Here is a 27,345-nt window from a genome sequence, read left to right as displayed (position 1 = left end):
GTAGGCATCTCAAGTGAATAAAGCCTCGGAAATGCTTATTTATCTCTCCTGATTACAAACAACTAGCTAAATTAAATGGAGACATCCACATTGCAGCTTTTTAAAAAATAATGAAAAAAATTAATTGCACTTAACTTTCAATATTTGCAAACTGGGAACCTAAAATTAGTGATTTTTTTCTCTATATAAGGTTAGAAAGATACAACTTTAAGAACAAAGCTGTTACTGCTTAACTTGCTTGTAAGAACAGTCTTTTGAAGCCTAGCACTGAGGACAAATCAATTATAGTTTTACTTAATTTCCTTTCCCAAGATTTAGCAAACACGTGTAGATACCTTGGCCTTGACAGGCTATGAACTTTCATAGGCTTTGGGGCTCTTTGCTAAATCGAGAGTCTAAGCAGTATCTGAAAACTCTCTCTGACACCAAACAGACGCAGGAAGAGATGGAACTCAGCATCTTGTATCCACCTGGGATCACATTCTAGAGAGTCGCCCACCTTTACCATGACAGAGGCTGAGGATGGTGCCTGCAGGCTAAAGCTTCTTCAGTTTTTAGCAGCCAAACTAACATAACTTCAGTGATGGTGTAGGAATAAATATTTCTTAAAGTAGGGAAAAAATGGGTAGGAAAATCTACTAGGGTTAAGGAGAATGGGTAGTGTTGGACATTTGTTTTACGAGGTAGAGAATCAAGGAAAGTTGAGAAAAATCTGTCAGTGGAGAAACACAACACTGCAAAGCCTACACGTTGTCCTTTACTGTACAGTTAACAGCTTAACCATTCTGCTAAAGCTTAGGGGGGTTGGGTAGGGCTAGGAGAGAAACAATCCCAGTGCAACACCTGATAAAGAAAGTTTCAGGCAAAGAATGACAAGGCTATAAGCAACAATTTAAAAAGAAAGCCACAAAACCACTCAATGGAAAAAATATTGGGCAACCAGCCCTACCTCTACCTGATACCACTTTGCACTTTGAAGATATTATATGCAAATTTCATAGCCTAACAATCAAAAGTTACATCATTATCTACTACACATTTTTTTGTTTTGTTCTTTTGGATGTGTACAAACAAAAACCTAACACCTGGTATTTTAAGAGTGGAGAAAACGAGCATGTTTTACAGGAACTAGGTGGAGACATGACTAAAAAAAAAAATTTTTTTATTTGTTTGCTTCCAGGGTTACACAGTTTCTTTGGTAGTTTCATCTCAGCTCCTCCCCTGCATCTGGATAAAGCGGTTACAAAGTTTTCATCTTCCAGATAACCAAATGAATAATCACTTTGATCATTTAGCTGTTACTGAGGCCCCAGACGCTGAATTCATAAACCCATACCCCTCACCCACTATCGTTCATTTTCTAGGAGATGAACAGCTGAATATCAGTAACTACTAAGATCCTTTGTGCCTCAAAACATTGGCAGAATTGTTTAAAGTGCTGTTTACAGAGTTCAGTATGAAGATTATGATCAAGTTTCTTATTTTTAGAATGTCATAAACACATTCCTAAGGAATGCTTTGAAGGATTTTCTCTTCCCACCCCTCAAAGGAAAAATCAATAGATTCAGACTACCAGGTTTGCAGCCAGCCAATCACCCAGGGCACTTACATATTTCACAGATGAACAGAATTACATTTAAAGCTTAATGGACAGTATATGCTGGATTAAGTACGCACAAAACGAGACGGGCTATACTTCTCTTGCAGCAATGCTAAATTTGTCTGTTGTCTATGTTTGCACAAGCCTCCCAAGATGCCCTTATCACTTTCAGAAGATTTAAATACATTTGCATCATTTGCTGAGTGTTCCAGGTCTTAAAATACAGGATGTTGTTTTTACTCCACTTTGTATCACAAATCTCAGGCAAGCACCTGTTAAAATTTTAGCGCAGCTCTTGCTTGATTTAAAGCTGCATGAATCAACAGCTATACACATAGCAGCTATCATACTTCTCCAGTCCTCTCCCTTGCTGTTTGATTCCAGCTACACTCATCTTCTTCACTCCCCTCTTCCCTGATTGGTAACTCTTATTTTTTCACTCCCAAGACCACTTGCAGCATGTGCCCCAACAAACATGGGTTAACATGAGGCAGGCTCCTTCCCCTCAAGGAAGGATTATAATCAGGGCACAAAACAACTGGGAAAGTTTTGTTCCATGCAGGGATGAGAAGGGCAATGGTTTTTCTTTGCGTATTGACTACCTTCTTGTAACAGACATTTGCCTCTAAAGGAGGTCCTGCTGACCAGCTTGGCCAACTGCATCAAGTATACACCAGTCACACACTCTGCCAGCTTTTCTTCTCTCTTTAGCTGCTTCTTCTCTTGTCTGCTTTTCTCCCTTCTACGTTTTTTCCTTTTCTTCCATGCTTTCTCTTCCCGTTCCTATCACATCCTCTTTCTCCCACATTTCCTCTTCTACAAATCCTGGGTTTTCAACATCTGAGGATTACAGAATCTTTTTAAAGATTTGTTGCTTTCCTCTATCTCCCATACACATCCCCTCTAAACTCAGTATTTTTGTGAGAGGGTCCTTGCCTGTCTCCACTCTGACCTGCAGTGAGGCATCTCGGTTAGCAATAGTAACAAAACAAGCAAACACAGAAGTATTTAGGAGCAAGTAAATCCTATAAAGCTAGCTAGGCAAAATGCTTGAAGCTGGAAGGTTTCTTCAGATTAGCTAAGCATTGCTGCTTAAAGTCAAAATATCAGCCAGCTCTGGAGGAAAGCTCCTGCTGCCCATCGCCCCTTTCTGGCTGCTCCAGAGGCAGACCTTTCCCGAGCACAGTCTGCTGCACCACACGCAGCTCAGAAGCCCTTCTGATGTCAGTTGCTGAGCTGAAATAGCAGACCGAGTTCAACCAACTTGTCAGTCTTTCTATGTACCTATAGCCAATTCTACGACAACAAAAGTTAACAGCAACAACACACCATTTTGGTGCATACGACTACTACCATAGCAGCTTCCAGGAATGTGCTTTTATCCAAGCTGTAGCAACAGTTGTGTTGCACCTGGCTCAATCATCTAGCATGTACTAAAGAAAAGTGGACTGTGTATACTTAATAAATACCTAAAACAATAGCCTACACCTCAAGGTTGCAAAAGTCTTGATAATTACCCTGCATCCTGTTTATGTCTCTGTCCAAATAAGCAGCATGAGTAACAAGTAATTTAAAGCAGAGATACTCTAAAACAGACCCTAAATATGAGATGAGAACTATTCTTTTGTCTCATGCGTGCAACTGTATTGCGTGTGGTTTTATTAGCATTACACAACACTGAAGGAAGATTTTCTCCTAATCTGTTTCCATAACCTTTTAAAATGAAAGTCAGATACCCTCATGCTTCATATGGTCTCCCTGCCAAAATCTGGAAGTAGAAGCACAGAAGTAGTATTCTATTTTGAGAAAAAGCACATCTGATGTCATGATTAGCACAATTCTGATGTTAGTGCACATATAGATTTAATTCAGTAAGCAGCTTAAAATTCTGCTAAATCATGATCTTCCATTCACCAGCACCATCTAAAAAACTTTCCTTTTAACCTACTATCAAATCAATTAAGCTACACTTTATCTTTTCCTCAAATACTACATCTCTGGAGTTTCTAAAACATCCAGTTATGTTTTGCTTTTTAACTCGTTATACAAGGAACTAAAACATTCACATTGTTACTTAGGTTACGTATTTCCTGTCAGTAAAATGATACATTTCTAGTATTGATCTCACCAAGGATATCTACTGTGCAGTGAGAAAAGGCAGTTATGTTGCTTTATATTCCCCTACAGCTCATGAAACTCACATTACATTTAGGGATGCTTCATATATAAATAATCTTAAAATATGGAAAAGGTGCCAAGATAAAGATATGAGTGTTGAAACTCATGATGCTAGGAAGCAGCTTTCAAACACATTCTAACTTTTAAGTTCCTTGAAATGTTGTAGAAGTTAGGTGCCCATCTCAAAACAGAAAGGACAGACATTACACACACAGTCACATCTAATCACTGAAATCTGCACCCAGAACATCAATATTTACACACTAAGAAAATAAGATACAGCAAATACAGCAGTAGCCACAGAAATTAGTGGAATTCTTTCTAAGGCCTTCATGCAGTGCTGGATTTAATGAAAGAGGCACTTAATTAGCACACTTCAAAATCAAGCAGTCAGTGTTAAACCTAAAGCATTTGAGGATATACAGAGCCCAAATACTAACTGGATTTATGCTATATCAAGCTAAGACACTCAAACCAAAATAAAAGTATGCAATACTGTGTATTCATAAAACTATACTGGTTTAAGCCTTAATGTTGGTCAACCTGTTGATTATAGGTCAACTCCTATATTCCACAAATATAGGAAAGTGAGAGAAATTTCTAGAGTGTTATCTTGCTTTCATTCTCTTGCCATGCGCCCAACTGAAAGAAAGAAAAAAAAAATATGTCTACATATATCTCCATATTCTGCCCTCGAAGATCTAGCTGCCACTTGCGCTGACACTTCCAAATTTAGCCGTGGCAGTGAACTGCATGAAGAAAGGTACTTACAGATAAAATAATCCCAAACAAGGACATGATTTTACATACAGTTTGCGTACCAAGACAATATTCCTTTGTACTTCCTGGGGAAGTAAACAGCCTCACAGTACTGTCGCCCATTGTCCATCCTTAACTGAAGTAATGCAACAAAATCGCGATGGTTTCAGATACCCTCCAGCTACAGCGCTAGCAAAGAAACAAACCTCTACGCGTGATGTTAGTTCTCAGGTTTTTTTCAAGGTGTTGCAGCCTAAATACAAATATAAAAACCCAGCCTGACACACAGGAGCACAAGCTCTCCCTTTAGTTTTTGAGATCACCCTCTGTGTACCATCTGCACATCCTTCACCAAAGACAGGAGAAGTAGTTTCACTGTGTCAATACTTGTAGCAATTCTTCTGTAACAACAGTGCCCAATTCCGTCTCTTTACTTAATCTCTTATGCTATTTTATTGTTATTTCATACGCATACAGTGATTAAAAAAAATCTGTTAGAAACTTAGTACTAATGTAATCTTATACTTAAGATTATACATACAAATAAATCTAATACTTAATACAGACTTAATTAAATGTAGCATATATTTTCTGCTAAACTTGGACTGCAGTGAAAAAGGCTACATCAACAGTTATTCATATATCCAATAAAAATTGAGACTCAGGTCTGACCTGGCAAGGTATTGGGAGCATCAGCATTAGTGAAAACTTCTGCAGAGTTCCCTAGCTGATTTTGCAATCAAAACATCCCTTACAGCGCTCAGCCCCAGAGGTGCTGCCGTCCACGGAAGACGCAGAGAAAACCAGCAAATGGTCAGAGCAACATCGCCGTGTCACGCTAGGGCAGCTCAAAATCACCTCCTCCTCGTGAGAGATTAGAAAGGGAAGATTACAACCAAATGCCATGCCGGGGTGTATTTATAGTTTTCTGGCGTTCCCGCTGGCCCGCCTGCGCCTTGCCTGGCCGCGGGCAGAGGCAGGGCACACCTGCGGGTCCGCGGGGCTCACTGCCGCGGGGGGGGACGGGAGAGCCCCAGCGGCGCTCCGGCAAAGCCCGCGCACCCCGCAGGCTGCGCACGCGGTCCTCCAGCCCCGTGCACCACGCTGGGGCTTTTTAATCATCAAATACGTTTTCCAAATGCTTTTCCATTATGTTTATTCCCCTAACACCCAGCATTTAAAGGTACCATAGAACTGTGGCTCCTTCAGAGACTTGCTGTTCAGTTCTTGGCAGAGCTGTACTTTTTGACCTTAAATTGTAAAGTGCAGGGCCGGAATGTGCCCGGTTCTCTAATCTTTCTTTATTATCCGTGTTCACAAAAGGGAGACATCATTCTCGTAGGGGCATTGGAGGGTTATCTAACATTTATAAAATTTTGTCATTTTGTCGCTCTCAAAGTACAGAATTTTGTTAACACTAAAGATCAGATCAGCTGAACATAGGTGGATCAACAGAGACATTGGATCACTGCTTTTAGGAGATGCTTCACCCCCCCCCCCCCAAATTTGCAGTAAGATAAAAGTATCACAGCTGACTAAATAAGAGTCCTGTGTACACTACAAGTTACATAGTAACTAATTCAAATATATAAAGCAATACATTACAGAGACAATAAAATATACCAGCAATAAATTACTATTTTGTTTTAGAGATATAAGAAGAAAACACTTCATGATCAGTGATCTTTTGTAGCTGCTTTTACACATTATGATTATAAAATCTGCAGGGATACTTTCTGTGTTACACACGGGCTATGAGACATAAGTTGATTGCACAATTATTACATGTATTTGTTAAAACTATTAGACTAATTAGATGCCATCTAACTGCAGGCTTTCTATATGCTTCTTAAAAGTCTTTAGCTTCAAATTTTATAAAAATACTGAGATTTAGAAAACTACTAAGAACATATAGTAATTAAATTACATAAGATTTTTTTTTGGTCTCAACTAAAAAGGACCTATATCTTAAAAGATGTATAGTAAGTTGAAATGTAACATGAGCCCAATAATGTACTGTGCTTTCATACCCCCTCCTTAATATTCTCTGAAAGAAAATCCACTTGCCTTGACTCATGTTAAGAGAGAAATGCAGCTCTCATTAAATATAAGATTACACACGCAAAAAAAGTCACATAAGAAAATGACTAAGAGTTGTCCCTGCCATATTCATTCACAATTCTTTCATTATTACACTACTCAGCACAGTAAAGTGAGTAAGCCAAGAGTCAACAGCTATCCTCCTCAAAAACAAACTTGTATTATTCTTAGGGCAATGGGCCCATACACCTTAGGCCAGTCCTTTTCTGCGGTCACGCACAAACCAATAGAGAACTGAAGGTCATGGGGGAAGTTACTGTAACTGCTGCAACTAAATGCCTCTGAATAGAATGAATTGTTACAGTTTAATCGTGGCCCAAATTTAGTTTGCACTAAGGCCTCTTTACTCCATTCTGTAAATAACATTTCTAGATCCTCAAAGACCTATAACTCTGCCAGAGCAGTATACAAAGAGCTCAATGTATACAAGATTACAGCACAAGAAGTATCCGACAAAATAATCTTTGACCACTTAATTTTGCATTTATTTTTGTTTTAAGATGTTTGTCTTTCTTTGTCATTTTACAGTTACTTTCACTTATGAGAACCGCTAAGTAACCATTTCAAAGATATACTATTATTATATTGCTTCCTATTTTCATATTGCTATTTAGACACGAGGTCTGGTAAACTTGGCCAACTTCTTGTTTGATTTTGGCTTATGAAAGTGTAAATGTGGTTAAGTTGTGGAGCCTCTCCAGCTTCCCTTTCTATTTTTCACCCTTAAGACAAGTTAAAAATAACCTATTGCACTGAAACAGCTCTTAGAGCTTTTGGCAGCTCTGCATCAAAGAAGCTTTAAGATTTTTTTGTGTGTGCCTGCTACTTGCTTCTAGGAAAAACTGGCCTTTTGTTCTGAAGTAGACATGATTTAAGGATTCAATCTTGAATTTGTCATTTTGTATTTCTTATTAGCGCATCATCTATTACCAAAATTAACTTACCCAGCAAAATACCCGAGTCCCAGGCCAGTCATACACATTAAGACACAAATCTTGCACAGTGCTAAGCCTACGTGAACCACAGGATCCCCTTTAGGTGAGGATCTTCTTGTACAGTGTTTTAAATAAGATCTTGCTCTTGATAGGGAGCACAAATATCAAATAAATCAGCTGGTACCTCAGCCATATGTCACAAATCTATGATTGCTCTTCTAGTCTACATGCAGTTTCACTGTCCCCAACTCCAGAGCTCAGTTTCAAAGCTCACAGCTGACTTGTTGGGCTTCCCGTGTACCTCTGTCTTCCAAGGTGATTTGGTTCCCATTACAACTAATTTCTGCTTCTGCAAATGGCAGTGCTTACTCCTTGTCTACACAGAATTTAACTTTAATTCTTAAAACTTACTTTTTTCTTCCTCTCAGGTTCCTTTGTTACTTGCTCAGGCTGTGAGCCTTCATCAGGTGGTACTGTTAAGCGTAACCTGCAGACATTCATCTGCAATGAAAACAGAAGTTTGCTTTTAGATTTGAGTGTTATAAACTTTTATTTTAGAAACTTGCTTTATAAAATGAACTGTGTTAGCACTCAAGTTCTATTTCACTATTTTCTACTGTCTGCCACATACCTAACGAAAAAAATATATACTTTTTTAAAATGGGAAGGTTTGTTAGCTGGCAAGAAATAATTCAAAGGCATTCCCATAATTACATACCTGAAACAGCAAGAATCCACTTCAGTCAACAACATGTTCTTATGCTCCCATAAGTGACATTGAGAGCTGACATATCAGAACAATGAACATCATTTTCCAGTTTCTCAGCTTTGTTTGCAGTTTTGGCATACTTTTAATCTTCAAAATGGATTATTTAGAAACAAAATGCATATTCTGGAGAGAACGTCCCTTTTCTGTTCAGTATGTATCCAAGTACTTAATTTGATGATACCTCAGTACTGCAATTTCACTGAATTTAAACAGAAATGCTATTGAAATGTGCTACATTCCAAAGTGTTTGTAAAATCTACGCTTCAACCTGTTTCACAGAAAATTTAAGAGGTCTTGTTTCCTATTCGATTTCAGAAAAGCCTCTTGCTGGGGAAAAAGGGCAAGACGATTGATACCTTTCTACCCCCAGCCACACTGTTTGCTTCGTTTAAACTAGGAGATCTTTGGTGTGAAAAGGTTTTCAGTACAATGCTTCTCATACAAGAGAAAGCTTTGTCACAACTTTCAGTCTTAGCAGTATTCTTGAGACCTTTCAGTGGAAGACAACCATAAATCCTGAACAGTGGATATCAAATGCTGAAATGAAAAATTCCTCTGTCAAAATTTGAAGCTTCCCAACACATTCCTGTAAAAATTCAGCTCTCGGTTGACAGCAAATGTGGCTCTTAAAACTGTTCAATTTTTCTGAAATACCTGTCATGGTTACTATGGGCCCTCACCACTGTACTTCTATAGCCCAGTCTTTCATTTGATCTAAATCTAGTTTCTCCCAGCTATTCTACATCCAGCCATGCAGAAGATGTACCTGCTTGTCAAAATAGATCTTTTCCACTGCATCCACAAAAGCTCTGGCCCAAGCTCACTGGGCTTGATCACTGCAGCACTTCCTTTTGCCTTGACAAAGGCAATTGCATCCTGCTCACAGGTGTTCAGAGTGTAGTAGCAACATCCTTTTCGTGGACCACAGATTTCACCAATTTCACTAATTCACTTCTTCTGACTGTCCCTCACATCTAAGCTAATTTTATTTCCCTCTCAAGGGTCTTTACAACACAATCTGCTCATCACATTGCTCTTCAGCCTCCTGACAGGGATGCCCACTTTCCAGCCACAATTATGGTAGCCTCCGTTCAATAACATTTTCAAACACGCACCTTTTAGCTTTTTCTTCTTTCCCAAGCAAAATCAGTTGGGACAACTACTTGCAAATACCTGCAGCAACCCTATCATTTTTCCTCAAACTCATCTTTAAAAATGTCCTGTTAAGAGGCGTAAATAAAATCAACAGCACTTAGACTGCAGGAATGCCAAAAGCACAGTCAACTATACCGAACACCACCACTTTGTATTGCCTTCCATCTTTGTCCCTCAGTTTGGTCTTTTAGGTCTGCAAGGCCTTCTGCCAAGAAAGAATGATGCCTTGACCTGCAAGTGAAGTTCCTAAAAATGTGTGATCTACATCTGTATTACAAGATAAGGAAAAGGAGATGTCTATAAAAGGATCAAGGTGAAATACAATCTTTAGATGCATATGTAGAGGCTACTTTTTGTGCAGTGGGCTCTTTACTATTAATTCAGCAGTAAGCCATAGGCTATCAATCTGGAACAGGAAGCCACAGAGAGAATTTAGTACAGAAGTGGGTTATGCTTCCATATTTCCCAGAGCATTGTGAAACAATGCAAAGTATTTTAAAATGTTGAGTTCTTACACAGTGGCTTTTGACACTGACTGAGTGCTCTCTGTATTCTGCATGAGAGGAAGACACCAGATTCTTCCCTCATACTGCAGAACTTGAAGATGCTTCCTGTTTACAATCTAGTTATCAAGCTATGTTAATAAACTTCTCACATATGCAGCTTATTGGTTCATAAGGTAATCATTACCATGTTTTCTATTAAATTTCCATTTCCCCCTTCTCTTTCTTCCCATTAGCTCAGCAAGGCTCTTTCCTCTAAAAGACAGGTTTATAACAAAATGGGAAAGACAGTCTGGCATTCCTCCGTGCAAGCCAACAAAGAAAAAACATCCCACAAATACAAAATAGAACTGAATTTGTTCTGTAGCACGCAGGAAGTGATATATGAGGCCAACTCCTTCTTGCAGTGAATTGAAAAGAAGGAAAACTGGGCTAAAAGGAACAGAAAACAGAAAAAAAAACAGCAGAAAACATGGAAAATACCTCAAATCAGCAGAACTGCGACAAGCAATTCAAAGTTAGGAGAAACAGAGTTACTTGTGATTCTCCACAGCTGGCAAACAGCCTGCCTGTTAGTCAGTATAGGACTAATTATAGCTCTCATATTTACAGATTCACAGTGTGGTGATTGTAAATAACTAATTATTCCTATACCTGTATATCAGTTAGTGAGTCATTATTGCCTGTCACATTACAGCAATTCATGTGTTACAGGGTTACTATGAAGCAAAACACAGAAACAACTAGTTTTGGAAATACAAACCAACAGCAGTAATTGGTGGAGACTAGGATTGCTGTATAGTGAAGGGACTGTTCCCTTTGAAACTACTTTTCTTGCCCTATTCTTTCTGCTTTACCTTCTCTATTAGCCTCCCCAAATCACATTTTACTTCTTTTCCATTTCTTCACTCCTGTGCTAGTTCCTTGCTTTTAAAACACCTCAAACCAAGATCATATTTTCAGCAGTATTTCTGCCATGAAATGAAAAGTTTCAAGGCTTTACCTTGCAGCCTGCTGCATGCAAATGCCAGATCACGGGTGGCATCAGCAGCTGCCTGAGCAGTCCAGCCTTGATGTCAGGCCCAGGGAGGCTTGTATGACAGCAGTAAAGTACCATCCAATTTTATATGCGTTTCTAGGACAACCTTACACAGGCTATTGTTTATAAATGCAGCACTTTCTCAGTATCCCTGAGGAAACAGCAGTAAATACATAAAGTAGTCATTCACAGGGACTCCTGGACCACAAATAATGCACTCTCCCTGAGGACAGAACTGCAGACCAATCTGCTGAAATTCAAGAACACTATAAGGATGAAAAGAAAGAAATAACAGACCACACTTTTCTCTCCAACCTTCAGAGACGATTACAGAGATCATATGCTGTTCTCACAACACTGTGTTTCCTACAGAAACAGCACACCATACCATTTGTCCGCAAGTCTGTTTGACCAAATGAATGAGCAGTCTCACATGGAGAGCACAGCCAGCCCTCCTCCCGCAGCAAAACAGGCTCCAGTGATGCCTTAAAATGGAAACGAAATCACAACAGGAAGAGCCTCAACTCGGTGCCAAACAGTGGCAGAATAATGTGCGACTGAGGACGAAGGAGTAATTCCCATAAACAATGGGGTTATGCAGAAAGGGACCCGGGAGCGAATGACAGAATTGCTCTCGCTGGCAGAAGCTGTGATTCAGTTTCCTTCAGCTGCTGCCTGACAGTAAGAATAAGGCGGAAAAAACAGGCAGGGACAAAAGCGGCTTCCATGCTACCTTTATGTCACCCCCAGTGTAACTTTGGGAGCATAACTTTTTTAAAAGAAATAGAAAGTCTGTGAGTATCAGGTATTCTAGACTATCAGGTTTTAGTTCAATTTGCAGCGTCCGTAGCTTTGACAAGCCAACAACATAAGTAATTGCAAGCGTGCCAATGCTTTATGTTCACGCCTGGCTTTCTGACAATAACTCACCAGCAATATTTCCAAAGCTAATGTGACACATTTGCAAAACAAATAAGCAAACAGGAAAGCAAAGACTGACAGGCTCAGCCCAGTGTAATGCCAGACAGCAAAAGTTTTCTGAGTACAATGAAAATTAATAAGTGGGGACATGCTCATTTATCAAATTTCTAAGAGGTTAGTGGGTTAGCATAGGTGAGAACTACTGCAATATAGCACCTGAGGAAAAAGTCCATCTAGGTTAGGTAAAAATGTTAAGAATTCATGGCCCAGATCCACATTCATGTTTACCATCCTACTCAGATCACTAGGGTGCAACTTAAAGACAAACACAGACGACAGATTCAGTTTGAGCGATGTTCTCCAGACTCTTCTCCCTCTTTCAAAAAAACAAAACACCAAAAAACAACAAAAAAACCCCAATCCCCCAGCAGAAAGGCATTGTTTATTAACTGAAATAATTACAGCATTAGAATGAGAATAACCAAGTTATTAACATAGCAGTAGAAAAATATAAGCTGTTCTACTAGCCCTAGTCCCATTCTATTCCCTAGTCCCATTCAATCAATCCCCAAAAGTGGAAAAGAACTTTCTTTGGTCATTTATCTGCTGAACAGTCTGCTCCACCACCAGATCTCCACTACGAGACTTCCCATAACACCTCAGTTAAACGGCACTTTTCTTGTGACCACAGACAGGTAGGAATGTGACACACATCTTTCATTTATTTAGCAGTTATTCTGTATTCCTCCTCTCCTTTGACAACTCATGGTATGAGACTCACATTTCACTACAAAAAGACAGTAGCTTTCCAATGGGTTTTACTAGCACATTAGGTTTAATAGTTTCTTCAGAAGAATGTTACAAAGAAACTGCATTTTACATTGTGCCTGAAAGGTACACCACAGCAATGAAAATAGGAAAATTAACACTTAAATATAAATTCTCTTAGTTTTAACCTCTTTATGTAACACTAAAGCAGAGAACTCAACAGGAATGTGGAAGATACAAGACACTATAGGGAACGTGATAGGTACGATTCCAAGTAATCTTAATTTTGCCACATACATGAGCAATTTCATTTTTACTGTGAACCTAAAACTCTTTATTTCCTAAACTCATTAAAAATACTAAGAGGTTGCATATGAAGGTCAGAGACTTTTTTGTGTGGAAAAGACTAACTTGCAGGTTATCACATAAAACATGTGGCAACATGACATTCTTCATTGTTTTTATCATCTCTGATGGACCCAAATTTTTGGAGTGTCCAAACAATCACTAAACAATTCAGCAAATATCATGGTCACACAATAGCATTTCTTTGCAAGGGAAACCCTATCACTTGAATTGCTAGATTTATTCCTTCACATATGGAATGTGCACCCACAACAATAGCAGTGATGCCACAGCAGTAAGAAAAAAAAAAAAAAAAAAAAAAAAAAAAAAAGCTATTTAAAGCAGGGTGGCTGCAGAGACATTCCTGACACACCTGCCAGAATTTTAACAACTTTTTAGAAAGGATTCCTGGCTGATTAATCTACCATCGTTATTCATTTAGTTATGAAAACTACAGATAAAGAAATGTGACTAGTATTTCTGTATCTGAGGAGATCGCCTGGAAAAGAAACGACTACTTTGCCAAGAGCATCCAAGTCACTGTGGTGAGCTTCCTCCCCACCGTCAGCGCCTCGATGGGCAAGGTCTCCGCTGTAAATACCTAGACGCATTTCAAGGAAAATTCAAGGAGCCTCCAAGGGACGCTTCGGCCGCGGGTTTCCAGCGGGGCCGCCGGAGCCCAGAGCGCGGCGGCTCGGCCCGGAGCCGCGGCAACGCGCTCCGGGGGGAGCGGGAGAAGGGACGGGAGGGGTCGGGACGGGGAGCGGGAGAGGGGACGGGACGGGACGGGAAGGGGGGTCCGCCCGCGCTCCAGCCCGTGCCCCCCGCGCCCCGCGCACCTTCCGCCGGGCGCGGCCGCCGTCGCCGGGCGGTCTCCGCGGGGTGGTGGCGGTGACCGTGAGCCCCGAGCTGTAGCGCAACATCGCGGCGGCCGCCGGCCGGCGCCGGCAGCGGCAGCGGCTCCCTTTGGCCGCCAGCGCCGCTCCGCCCCGCGCACGCGGCCGCGGGCGGCCGCAGGGGCCGGGCTGCGCGGGGGCCGCCCCCGCGGAGCCTGCGCGCCCCCGAGCGCCGCGCCGCGGCCCCCTGGCCCGGAGCACCGGGCCGCCCTGCAGCGGCCTGGCCCGCACAGAAGCCGCTTCGCGGGCGGCGCGGCCGCGCAGCACCCCGCGCTTTGCCTCCCGCGGGCCCTGGACGGGGGAGGCGGCAAAATCCGCGCGGGCAGGCGCACGGCGGCGGGCTGGGCCTGGGGACCCTGCGGGCAGCCGGGCCTCGCGCTTCACCTGGTCCCGGGAATTTCTCGGGAGGTGGCTTTGAGAGGGCACCCAAGGGTTGCTGAGGCACCTCCTGGGAAGGGGAAATGGGATCGACAGCCAGGAGAGGCCACGTGCTCCCCGTCTCCCAGGACCAGTCCGAATGCTCTAACCAGAGCGCGCTATGTGAAGCGTGGATGGTCACCCCGGCTCATCGCAGCGGCAGTTTGTGACCCCCAGCCTGTCGGTTTGCTAGCCGTGCACTGAGAACGGGTATGGGTCGCTGTAAAAACCCGTGGGTCCCCAGACAGCCTTAGGCGAGCAGTGCGAGATCAGTGCAGCTCAACGCATGTGTGACAGCCTTGGGGCTAGGGTGCCACTGGGAGGTGGGTTGGGTGCTCCGGCGTCAGCTGGCACTCAGCAAGCACTCTTAGATGGTAGGAGTGGATTTGGGCAGTGCTAGCTCTTGGCTCCTCTGGGATCTGGCCTAGGGACACCGTAACCCTACACGGCTGTACACAGCTCTGGGCAGGCACACACCAAGTGTGTCTGTGGCCCTCTTCTCCAGCATGAGCAATACATTCTTTGGAAACCAAAGGAGTTATGACCAAGGAGATGCTTTTGTGTAGAACAAATTACAGAACAAATAACATGTAACACCATTTTGAGACATTGTCCCCTACCTCAATGTAATTACCTTGAAATAATTAAGACTATGAGAAGATCCAGTTATGGCTATACAATGTCCTTACCTGTTACGATGTTAACGATCATAGTGCTGTGGTTATATGTTGTTTCCTGATTTGGAGAATGTTGAAGAAAGGACGGTAATTTTCAGTGGAAAAACGGAAATTACACTGAACCACTGGTGTCTCATCCCCTAGGCATACAAAGTGCCTATCTTCTTCCGCCTTTAAGTTCCCTGTTCTTAGGGCAGAATACAGAACCATCAACATGGTACAGATTCAAGGAAGAGAGGAAGAAAGCATTACCCAAGCCCAGAGGAGGGAATAAAGAGTCTGCATTTAGTATTCACCATCTCTGTTTTCTCTCTGCTACTGTTCTCTTTGCTGCTTGAGGAAGGTAATAGCCCATGGCAAATAAGATAGAACCACGGCCTGTGTTTGGATTTCTCTGAACTCAAGACTGTCTGCAAGTTATGTGTACTGTTTTATGCAAAGGTGTTTTGTGCCCACAATTACGTTTTCATACGAGTCATCCACTATCTTAACTCCTGGCAGAGCTTCTGCTTTCCAAGAGTGTTTGCAAATAAAGAATAGGTTTATCTCCAACAACAGGGACATGCTCCTTCTCAAGTATGTTGCTTACCTGTTGGGTTGCTCCTTGGCACTGGTGGTTGTTTGTTCTCGGCCATTCTGGTCAACTGTAATGTTTCCATCCAAATGCCGATAGATAGCCAGGTGGTGGCTTTTGTGGTTTCAGCTGGGAAGGAGTTCACATACCTGTGAGATTCTCCTGCTTAGTGATAAATTGTGTCTTCAGGACTTCATTCCCCTTTGGGAAAAGGCATATATATTGAGCCATCCAGCCACTGCAAGGTGCACACAGGAGAACTGCTGTCCTAAGAACAAGCACAGAGACTATGATGCCTTACTGAGGGAAGGGATTGGCAGCTACAGTGCCAGAGAGTGAGATACCATTGTAGAATCTCTGGGAGAGTTTGCACAGTCTGCATCAGCTGAGGATTTTGATAATTTTATACAAATTTTTATACAAATCTTAATGGTGTAGGTAAGGAAAAGGCTGCTCCACGGATAGTACAAAAACAATGCAGTTTTCTTAGTTTTGTCTGCTTCAATAGCAGCCTTCCCCCTTTCTTGGAAAATAGCCGTGTCTTGCTAATTTACAAATATTTCTTTGAACAGGACCATTTTCTGGTTTTAGGCATAACTTCAAAGTAAAAATCTCCAAGAAAGAATAACCTGCATGTACATTTAGTGGTCTTTATTTTTGCATAAATCATATAAATCATCTCCATCCCTTCTCCCAGGAGTAGCGAACTTCACAAGTGTATTGAAGAGTTATAGTTTGCTTTCCCCATTGCTAGCTGGCTGCGTATCCCATACGCTCACTTGCAGTGCATTCAGACTTTCTGTAGGCCATGTGGTCCTACATGCTTATTATCTCTAAGCTCTGCCAAAACAGAGATGAAATCATAGAAGTGAGACTGAGAAAAATCGATAAATAACCCTCTTTACTGAAGATAACATTTGAATTAATAACTTTCTTATTCTCCAAAGCATCCTCTGCAGGGATTGTGGATAGAGTTGTAATATCAAGTATTCCTTCTGACAGAAAAAAAAAAGAAAAAAAAAGAAAAAAAAGCTGAAGTAAAAATACACCAGAAATATAAGTATACAACGAATCTCAAAGGTAAGGGATTATTTTTGGATGAAGACAGGATAAATAAATTTGGGATTTTCAACTTAGGCAAGAGATAATGATGGGGAGAGGGAAAAGAGGTTTAGAAGATGGTGAATGGTAGGCAGAAGTGAACAAGGAAAAGCTATTTGTTATTTCCCACCCTGGAGAACAATAGATTTGGAATGAACTTCCTGGGCAGCACATTAAAAATCAAATAGAAGGAAGTAGTTTTTTATAAAATGCAAAATTGTAGAACCTATTGGCACAGAGTACTCTGAGTATCAAAAGTATACGTGCTCTCAAAAAACTGTTGGATAAACTCATGGAAGAAAAGCTAACAAGGGCTATAAAACACAAAGACATGGCTACAAGTACTGACTCAGGAGGTCCCAGAACGTGAGTCTGCTTTCTTGATAGCCCTCTTGTGACAGTACGTCTGACAACTGCTTTTTCAGCTCCAGCATGACTGGCTATCTGCCAACAGTGGTGATAGTGACTTCTGGCAAGCAACAGCCCTCCTCCACCCAGATAGGAGCTCTGGTGCTCAGTGTCTGTCCCTGCCCAGGGCAAGCTCTCTCTGTATTTCTGCTAATCGGCTCGTCATTCCATGTTTGCTTTTCTGCTTCACCCACAACTGATGTTTAAGCCAGGAAGTGACAATCTGCAGTCACTCCTCTCACCCCATGAGAGATCAGGGAGAGATGTCTGCTGGGTTTCAGATTGTTCCCATTAGCCCGGCCTTATCTCTCTGGCTTCAATGTTATTTTATGGTCTGTTTTACAGATTTGCCACAATTCACAGCTCTTGGTCTCTGCAAAGGTTGTTGCACTCAGCTACAATCCTTTCACGCTGTCTAACTGTACTTTGACCTTGGCACCAGCTTACAGAGATGAGCTGGGAGATTGCAAAGCAGTGTACTGCCTGGAAATTATTTTGACTAAAACCACAGTATTCCACATTTTCTACAATTCTACAGAAGATATATGCAGTTGCTCAGACTGCTCACGGATTATATACAGTGAGGTGGCAGCTTAGTGTACTGAAAGATATCTAACCAGGATGCTGAGCTTTTAGTTCAAAACCTGCCAGTGCTTCATGGATGCAATGATCCAAAGGCAGAGTAGGTTAATTACCAGATGACACTACAGTGTGAATATTTGTGGCAATAGTTGTGAAACAGCTAATGTGACTACCTAAAACCTGCAGCAAGTCTGAAGTGTAGGCACCTTCTGCATGTTTTGCAGACTTCCCTGCCTCCCCTCAACCAAAATGCTTTTTTTCCAGAGAGATGAAAGATAATTATATTGTGGGGGAAATAAAACAGGATGTTATGGAATTAACAGGACTTTATATAAACGCCCCTGGTCCCAAGATAGGCAACCATACATCCAACGCATAGCGTAGAAAGTAAGTCTCCCTTCCCAAAACAGCAAATCATAAAAAGTCCTGCAGAAGTTGGCAGTCTGGGCTTACCTTAGCAAGGTGCGAAAATGTGGGCATGTTTAAAGGCTGAATATTTTTCATCAGAATCTCCCCTTCATCTTTAGGCTAACTGCTGACAGAGTCCAGAGGAAGAGCAAAAGTCCCAGTAACATGCTCTCAGCTGGAATATGAATCTTGTGGGATTTAGAAGTAATTGCAGAGCTCTCACAAATTGAGTGAGAACTCACAGCTGTGGTCATTAAGGTTATAAAGTCCCATTTCTATTGCAACAAAAATTAAGAGTTATAATTAACTTCTAATAGCCTTCAGTTTCCAGAGGGATTAGAAGTTATTCTGCCTTCATCATCCCTAAGGCATCAAACCCATTTATAGCAGAGATTGTCAAATGGACAGATGTATGTAAACTGTTTTAGACCCAGACTCAGTAAGACCTTTGGACTTCCATCACCTATTTTTCCCCACAGTTGTTTCTTTTTTATTTTTCCTTTCTTTCTTTTTCTTTTCTTTTTTTTTTTTTTTTTTTTTTTTTTTTTTTTTTTTTCCTGCTGTTCTGGACCCTTGTGTTTTATAGACACGCACTTACCTACACATCATGCACAACTCTGAAGTTCTCTTTTTCAGGCATTACAGCTAGGACAAAAGTGTTGGCATGCTTGTGGTTATACCTACATACTGCTTAGGGGATCCCAAGACTGAGTGCTAAATTCACTAGCTGTAGGTTCACTTATATGCAATAAATATACCAACCAATATATTACTATATTCCACAGTTCTTGTCTTGGGTAATGTTTTCATCTTGCACTGGCAAATACATCTTTGCTACATTTGGAGCTAGTCCAGTTTACAGTTAGCCTTTTGAAGAAACATAACACATGTAGCTATCTGCAAGTCCGGCTTGATTTAGCTACAAGCATCGTATCTCTTCTCAGACCTATTGATACTAAGTAACTGTTATGGTCACTTAACACTCTCAGTGCATAGCTCGATACAGAATTCTTGCAGAAACTCACAGCCTCATCTGTTGACATCATGTAACAAATCTAAAGGTAGGAATTTCCATACCAGGAATTTCAAAGTCGAAAGCCTCATTTAAATTTTTGAAGTCCTCAGTACCCGTTATATGTGATTATTTCAGTTATGGTTGAATTTAACTGGAAAAGAAATTCCTGGAGTCATCTGCAGTAACAGCTCAATTCAGCCTCTACTGGTGAAGCAGTGTCACAGATTGTATCATTGCAGTAGCACAGTTTTTCTTTTAATGTTTTCTGCTTATAATAATTATTGCTGGAAAAATAAATAAGAATACAGCGCAATATGCAGTATCATTTCCTGTAGAAGAGACAGAAAGGACAAAACAGAGCGGGTTAGTCACTCAAGCCATATCTGGGGGAGTACGTAGAGTAGTCCAGCAAAGCCAATCAGGTAATGATAATAGAAACAGGATTCTACCATGCACCTTTATGCATTTGTATGTATGCCTGAGCTGCTAGTTAGAACAATAACAATTATACCTGGTAGCTAAGATTTGCAAAATCAGACTGTTAATAAGCAATTCATAGTGCAGGAAAAATTACAGCTAAGATTTTAAAGAAGGATGCAAAGCCTAAGAAGGGCATGTTTTTCAGAAAAAAATAGATGGCTTTAGCTTTACTAGGGAAGGTTTTTGATTGGGCATGTCTATAGATCATTTTATTTATACAACTGTAGCCATACTTTTTTTGTTTTATTAAAATAAAAGCTTGGATTTCACTAAAATCAACTGTTCTCTAAGTAGATAGATAGATATGAAATATATAGAGACAAATATAGGACAGTTTCATTTATCATTAATGTGTGACCACATATAAATAAAAACAGCGCCCTTGTTTTTCCACTACAAATTCTCAGGGCTTTATATTGCATTCCTTCTGATTTTGTTGACGCATACGGGACTTTGCTCCCGTTCTGCGTAAGCAGAAAAGTACCATTAATTGATTCATCTAATTTCCTCTTTCATGTAGGTCTCACATTCAGTTAGCAACTAGCCACAACTCCTAGCAATATGGCCCAAGGTACAGGTGTAATGGTAGAAGCCTGTTCTTCATTCTTCAGCAACAGGATTTGTTTTAGTCAGTCCACACTACACAAGCAGAAGGACAGTTCAGCATAAATATCACGTAAAAATAACGCAGCGCAGGAACAGCAGCATTGTTCACCCAGGGGTGTGACTTGGCCATGCCATGTAATTGAGCTGATTAAGACGGGTAGGAGAGTAGAAAACAGGCACACCCTGCCATGAACACCACAGTTATATTGTTATGGAAGCCGCATTTAAAGCTACATTCCACTCCCTGGAGATAATATCAAAGGGTAGAACTCTTCCAAAAGGCTATGATTTCAGTAGTGTTAGTGTGGTAGGAAATTTTAGAAGCAAGATGAACTGTGGAGTGCAAGCTAGTCTATGGGTGTGAGGGGTGGACACATTTGAGGGAGTGGGAGAATAAGGATAGAAAATCAGTGCCTATGTTTCTTTTAGCTTATAAAGACAAGGAAGTAACACTTTTTGTTTTTATTTCTCCATAAGAAAAGGGGGGAAAATGCATTCTGCTTCAACTCTGTTCTATGGTAAAAGGCCAAAATGAAAGTGGTGGACCTCAGCTATCTATCAACTATCCAGGGCAGAGAACAATGGAGCACTTTTCTCACCACTGGAGCAACCTAGCATTTGTGCCAAGTATCCACACACATTCTCCAGAAGCTTTTGGCTGTCTAGCTGTGCTTATTTTATGCCTGATTTAGGGCTTCCATTCCTGTGTTCCCCATGATGCATGCTGGAATTTGGCAGCTTTTACCACTCTCCCAGCCTGTTGCCCATTCCCACCTGTGGCTGGGATAGGGAGCTGTGCATGAAAATTGTTAAGTATATGCGGAAGATTTGGTTTTCTTACTTATTTTCTTTCTGTATACTAAAAAGTAGTTTATTATAAGTTGTACAAAAAGAAAATAACGTGGAAAGGGAGAATCTAACTGTAAAATACCAGGCCATACTCTCTTATGGCATCAGGGACTTGCATCAAGAAAACTTTGGACTCCAGCTCCAAAAAATAGTCTAGTAGACCTATCTGCATCTGTAATATAAGGAAAAATTCTTATCATAATATTAAGTATTTCATTTCTTCTGTAAATTAATCATTACAGTAATAGAAAAAGGTAAAGTTATAACCAATACTGAAGATACTGTTGGACCTTATGGTGGTTGGTTAAGTTACTAGGAGGACAGTTTACCTAGAGATGATTTCAGGCTGAATTTAGGGAGGGCTAAATAGTTAAGCACACTTACTAATAGCTTAATTAGAGTGACTAAATATTACTTAGGGAAATGCCCTTCTAACAAGTGATCCAGTTCTAGGAAGGAAATGGATACACACACACAGCCACTTAAATACTTGGTCACACACTGTACCTGTGAATCTGAATGGCCATTCCCGAGGTTTCCAGTGTGTCATCCTTCAGTCCTCTTGACTGCAAAGAGTATGCTTTTCCTTCACGAGTGCGTGGTGCATCATCCAGTGAGCAGGAATGCAGTTGAGAACAGCTTCGTTCTCAGTCATGATCACAGAGCAAGAGATTTGAACAATTTTTCCAGGAAGCCTCTTTCAAGAAACATTACAACCTTCAAAATGGATCAAACCAACAACAGTGACTTGGACCAGTACAGCAGGATTTCCTGACATTCCACGTGCCTGATGATAATGCAAAATCCAGATAAACCTGTGGCTTGCGTAAATAAGAGTACCTCTTGTGTGACACGGGCTGATCTACAAAAGGAAATAACTCACTTTGCAAGATTGCTCATTATTCAGAAATTATAGCTGCTATTCTGAAATTAGATTGTTTCCACATTAGAACTATTCCTATCAGGTTTCTCTCTCCAGAGAAAACCGCAACAAAAAATAGTGATTGGACTTTGACCTATTCCCTTCTAAAGCCATTCAGGAGGTTTGAAAGGAATAGGTGTCCAAAACATTTTTCCACTTTCTCTGTTTTCAAAATGTGCATAAAATTTACCCTTTAGTAACTACTCAGATACAAGGAAAACACAGAAAAAATATACAGAGCGCAGAGCAGAGAGTGTTCTACTCTGCAGGCTCCAGGGCAGGCTGCGTCTGCCTTTAACGCTTCCACTATGCCTCTGTAAAAACATTTCAAACTATGTTTGCTGATGAAATCTTCAGCACCCCACATTAATTTTGGTAATATATATTTAATTTTGCTATATAGATGGATACATATTTTAAAAAGATCATTTTTAGCTTCCAGGAATTTCCCCAAGTCATTAACTGTTACCCTCTCTTTCCTACTATAACTTCACCATGCTCAGGCATTTTGCTGCACTTCTGGCCTATCCAGATCACTTATTTGAAAAGTTTATTTATTATAGGTTACTAGAGCACCATCCCCACTTTTGGAAATCTTCCAGAGGAATTACCTGAGAGCTTGACAAGCTACCAGAGCAGTTGCATTGCATAATGCAAGTGATTCTGCCCAGCCTCCTTAAGCTGGCCTAGTAGGACACAGTCTCTGGTCTGTTTGGGCAGAATCTTGTCTTCTGTTACGGGAATCAGAAATGGCCCATTTCAAGAGATTCCTTGTAAAGTCTTCTCTGTTGCAGGTTTGTTTTGGCGTTAGGTATTTCAGCACAGGAAGTCAGCATTGTAGGGCTGTTGTATTTTTTCCAAGATGCAAGTTCTTCAAGTAATGTTCTTTTGACTTTACCATTGTTCAAGACATGATATAAAGCACATTTTTTTTTCTTTTATTTTTTCCTTTTTTTTTTTTTTAATATACACACGTATGTCACAGTTAATGCTGATAGCAGTTTCATAGACTCAAAAATGCACTGAAAGATTAACAATGTCTTTTAGGTAGTATAACTTGGTCTGGCTGATTTTAGAACTGCAATTTTATAATGTAAGCAGGGAAAGCAGACAAGAGAGGGATATGCAGAGCAATGGATGCTCAGAACAGACCAGGCTGGATCCCCTATTCTCCTCACTGCAGAATAAGAACAAGAAAACACAAAATATTAACTGAAAGACAATTGCCCTACTTCTACTCTCATTTTCACTAGTAACTGTCTGGTAATAACCAAGAAGTTAACCATGGTGCTCTGGATATTAATATGGGTTAATAGAATTAAAGTAGTACAAAGAAAATATCTTTTATTGCTTTTTATAATTAACCTAGAGATCCACTGCTGCTGCAGCTCACTGTAGAAAGACGTTGCTAGCATTCAAGGAAGATATAATATATATATATATATACACATATACATATTGGATCAGGTTTGGATCAGACAAAATGGTGAGTTAGCTAGCATGAAAGCAGCCAGAGCTATCGATCATGTTTACCCAGATGGCTAGCAATGATCAGAGAGAGATGGACGACAGTCTCCTGTGACACAGTTGACACGGGACATTACAAAGGAAGGAGAGGAGGAGATTTGTCTTCCTCTGAGGCACTGGGAGTTGGCCCCGGTTGAAAACAGGATGTTAGACCAGCAGTTCATCCCAACCTGGAAATTTCTATATTCCTGCTTTTTAGAGAAGTATTTACTAATGCAAAACCATAATAACCCAAGCACCAATCTTTCTCCCACTAAAATCAATAGCAGAATTTCCAGTGATTTCTACAAAAGCTAGATAGAGCCTATAATACATTAATTGCATGCACTGGGTATGAAGGAAACACTTGTTGTTTGTTTCATTTTCTAGCTTCATGTTATTTCAGTAAAATATCTGGAGGAGTAACAAATACTTCAGAAATCTTCTTCAGTTAGCTGTCCCATTGCACAGCATGCACTTTGGTTAAAGCTTTAGAATGGAAAGCACCCCAATGTATCCCGACTACAGACAGGCTAGTCTTAGGGAGAAGGCTTGGTGAAATTCCCACTTCTCCCCATATTTTCGGTGGTGTGGAATCTCTAGTAGCTGGGGGGGTTCTGTGTTTCTCTGCAGGTTTGCAGTTCTGCTGAGTAATGGAGGAGAGAAATCCTTTTGCAAAAAAGATTCTACAGAATTATATATTGGACCAAAATGGTTGAAACACACTCCAGAATTATGTCTGCTAAGCTAAGCACAAATAGATAAGCAGGCAATGCCAAAGTAGATTTTCTCAATAGAGGATTGTTTTCCTATCCTGGGCTTATGGAAGGTGGCAGTGGCCAATGTGGGCAGAAACTGCAAGAGAAGATGAGTGTAACAAGAACTCTTTCTTGGATCCTATGTAGTAAACCGAATCTTCCTGTTTAATGATATGACTTTTCTCCACAAACCGACTCTCACCCCAAATTTTGAATAATTTCAGTATAATGGTGATTTACTGATGGCAATGGTCTAGGAAGATAACAAATTGAAACATACGTTTGGATCTTTGGCTGAGGTTTTGACCCTGGCGGTAGCTGCAATGTCTCTAGGTTGCATTTCTGCAGGGCAGCTCAACCACATACATGCACACCAGCACTGAAGATATATAAAATATATATATTTTTGCACACTTACTATTGGCCCCATTCCACAGGTTTCTTGAGGGCGTATTGTTGACCACGTAGCTTTAAGATTATTTAAAATCTGTCTCTGTATTGTCAAAATAGTACTGCTGACATAGTTCCCCTGTAGCTACAGAAGTATACAAAGCTTTCACTTTTTAACCTTGTGTGGCTGATGTTGTTTCATGATTTTTTATTAATGCCACACATGACTGGCGTAGTTTCCAAAGATCCCATCAAATTCTCTGGAAAGTTTTCAGCCTGTGGTTAGATTGCTCTTTCTCTGACAGTGCCAGAAATAGCTGCAGTATAGAGGTCAGATCCTTAGCTACCTTTAAGTTACCTTGCTTGGGGAAGAGCAGTAGCTCAGCTGCACCAGCGCAAAGGTTATAATGTGCTAACTTACCCTATGATGTAGATACAATTTAAATGCTATCGTTTTTGTAGCCACGTATGGTTTAGAGACTGGCTCAATTCCTAAACTGCAAATTTAGTAACCCTTGCAAACACATTTTCATGAAAAATGGGTATTTTTACCAGCCATGAAACTTTTCTCTCTTGCTAAATTCGTGCTATCAGCAGCACCAGTAGGTCCCACAGTCTATTTGTGTTGTATGAAAAAGCACCATTTTTGATTCCCCTTGCTCTTTTCTGATGATTGTTTCCTTGTCACAGTGTTATGAGACAGGAAAAAAGTAGATGTTTTTCTGTCCATCACATTTTTCTGTCCATCACATTAGATAAATTCCTAAACAAGCTCTAAATTTCCAGTTGCTCTATAGATTAATTTCTCTAGACCCATGACTCTCATCTTTCTGTGAGCCTCCTCTAGTCATGCAATACTATCTTTGAGAAGAGTACTTCTTACAGCTGCAACACTTTTAAACAGAAGCATCATACACCTTCCTACATTAGTCACCTCAAGCACCATAACACCTTGAGTGCTGTTTTGACTGCGGCTCTATACCGAAAAAAAGGATTTTTGCTGAGCTGGGTATCATTTTCTGCACTGGCTTTGTTCTGTATTGTAGTTCATTGCTAGAAAATTTAAATCCAAGGAGGATTAAAAAATTTCCCCCATCTTGTAAGAAAACCGTGTTGTGGTAAGAGCTCAGTCTCAAGTTTCCTAAGCTTTGAGATACGCTTTAGCTTGTCAAGCATGCTTTCAAGGTTGGTTTATATTCATCCTCTCTGCAGAGGAAGCATCATGATTGGCTCCGCACTAGTTGCTACCTGGGAAAAAAAGACAAAAGCTGTAATATTTAGGCACAGCTAACACAATTCAGCAGATCTGCAGGGAGGGTGCTGTGACAGCCTTAGCAGGACTCCCTGGCTGCTTAGCAGTGTGAGGGGATAAGTTTCACAGTCCTTACTATCCTGAAGGATGCCAGGAACAAAACAAGACAGCAGTGCCACTAAGTGATTCATTGTCTCCCTAAAGCAAACAATCACCTGCTTCACAAATCCAAGTGTGAGATTCTTTGCAGCAAAATCCTGTATTTTGGCAAAATGTATAGCCACAATTTATCACGGGCATCACATCATGAAATGCAGTTTAGGACATGTTAGGTCATGGTGTATCTTACACCCATGAATTCAGATTAAGACCTGCATTTGCACAAGCTGTATCAGAGAGATCTGGACAGGCTGGAGAGCTGGACAGAGAGGAACCTCATGAAGTTAAACAAGAGCAAATCCAGGGTCCAGCACCTTGGAAGAAATAACTCGATGCATTAGTACAGGCTAGGGGCTCACCTGCTGGAAAGCAGCTCTGCAGAGGAGGACTTGGGAGTGCTGGTGGACAAGCTGACCATGAGCTCTTGTAGCCAAGAAGCCCAGTAGTGTCCTGGGGTGCATTGGGAAGAGTGTTGCCAGCAGGTCGAGGAAGGCGATCCTGCCTCTCTACTCAGCCCTAGTGAGGCCACATCTGGAGTACTGTGTCCAGTTCTGGACTCCCCAGGACAAGAGAGACATGGACCTACTGGAAAGAGTCCAGCATAGAGCTACTAAGATGACTAGCGAACTGGAGCATCTCCCCTATGAGGAAAGGCTGCAAGAGCTGGGCCTCTTTAGCCTGGTGAAGAGCAGACCAAGAGGGGATCTTATTCATGCCTACAAATACCTGAAGGGAAGATGTCGAGAGGATGGGGCCAGACTCTTTTCAGTGGTGCCACGCCACAGGACAAGAGGCAACGGGCACCAAACTGAAACACAGGAAGTTCCATCTGAATATAAAAAACTTCTTCACTGTGAGAGTGACAGAGCACTGGCACAGGTTGCCCAGAGAGATTGTAGAGTCTCCTTCCCTGGAGATATTCAAAGCCCTCTTGGACACAATCCTGTGTAATGTGCTCTAGACGACCCTGCCTGAGCGGGGGGATTGGACTAGGTGATCTCCAGAGGTCCCTTCCAACCTCAACCATTCTGCAATTCTGTGATTCTATGACCTGCCAGAGCAACTCAGCAGCCATCAGGACTGCCACAGCCATTCCTGCTGCTGCAGCTCATCCTGGCTTGAGATCCACTGTGGGGTGCTGCACTGCCCTCTGCACCACAGTTTGGCAGGCCATAGCCAGCCACTGGCTCTCACTTTCGTGTTTCTTCCTTTCCTATGAGATACATGGCTCTCTCTTTTTACCTTTGGCAATAAGGACAATTTATCTGAAGTA

The 27,345-nt window shown here is 41.2% G+C and overlaps 1 protein-coding gene across 3 annotated transcripts in view; it reads right to left on the bottom strand.

The window, feature by feature from the left end:
* MYZAP (myocardial zonula adherens protein) overlaps nt 1-14,033 on the bottom strand; it is a 57,118-nt gene extending 43,085 nt beyond the window's left edge. For all 3 annotated transcript variants that reach the window (XM_062584143.1, XM_062584141.1, XM_062584142.1), the window contains exons 1-2: nt 13,912-14,033; nt 7,984-8,073 (exon numbers count right to left, since the gene is read on the bottom strand). In XM_062584143.1, coding sequence (XP_062440127.1) covers nt 7,984-8,073; nt 13,912-13,995 — 174 coding nt within the window. In that variant the 5' untranslated portion in view covers nt 13,996-14,033. The remainder of the gene's footprint in view (nt 1-7,983; nt 8,074-13,911) is intronic.
* Nucleotides 14,034-27,345: the final 13,312 nt, after the last annotated feature.

The sequence above is a fragment of the Rhea pennata genome, chromosome 10 (assembly GCF_028389875.1).
Source record: "Rhea pennata isolate bPtePen1 chromosome 10, bPtePen1.pri, whole genome shotgun sequence".
Classification (NCBI taxonomy): Eukaryota; Metazoa; Chordata; class Aves; order Rheiformes; family Rheidae; genus Rhea; species Rhea pennata.
This window is presented reverse-complemented; position numbering and strand designations above follow the sequence as displayed.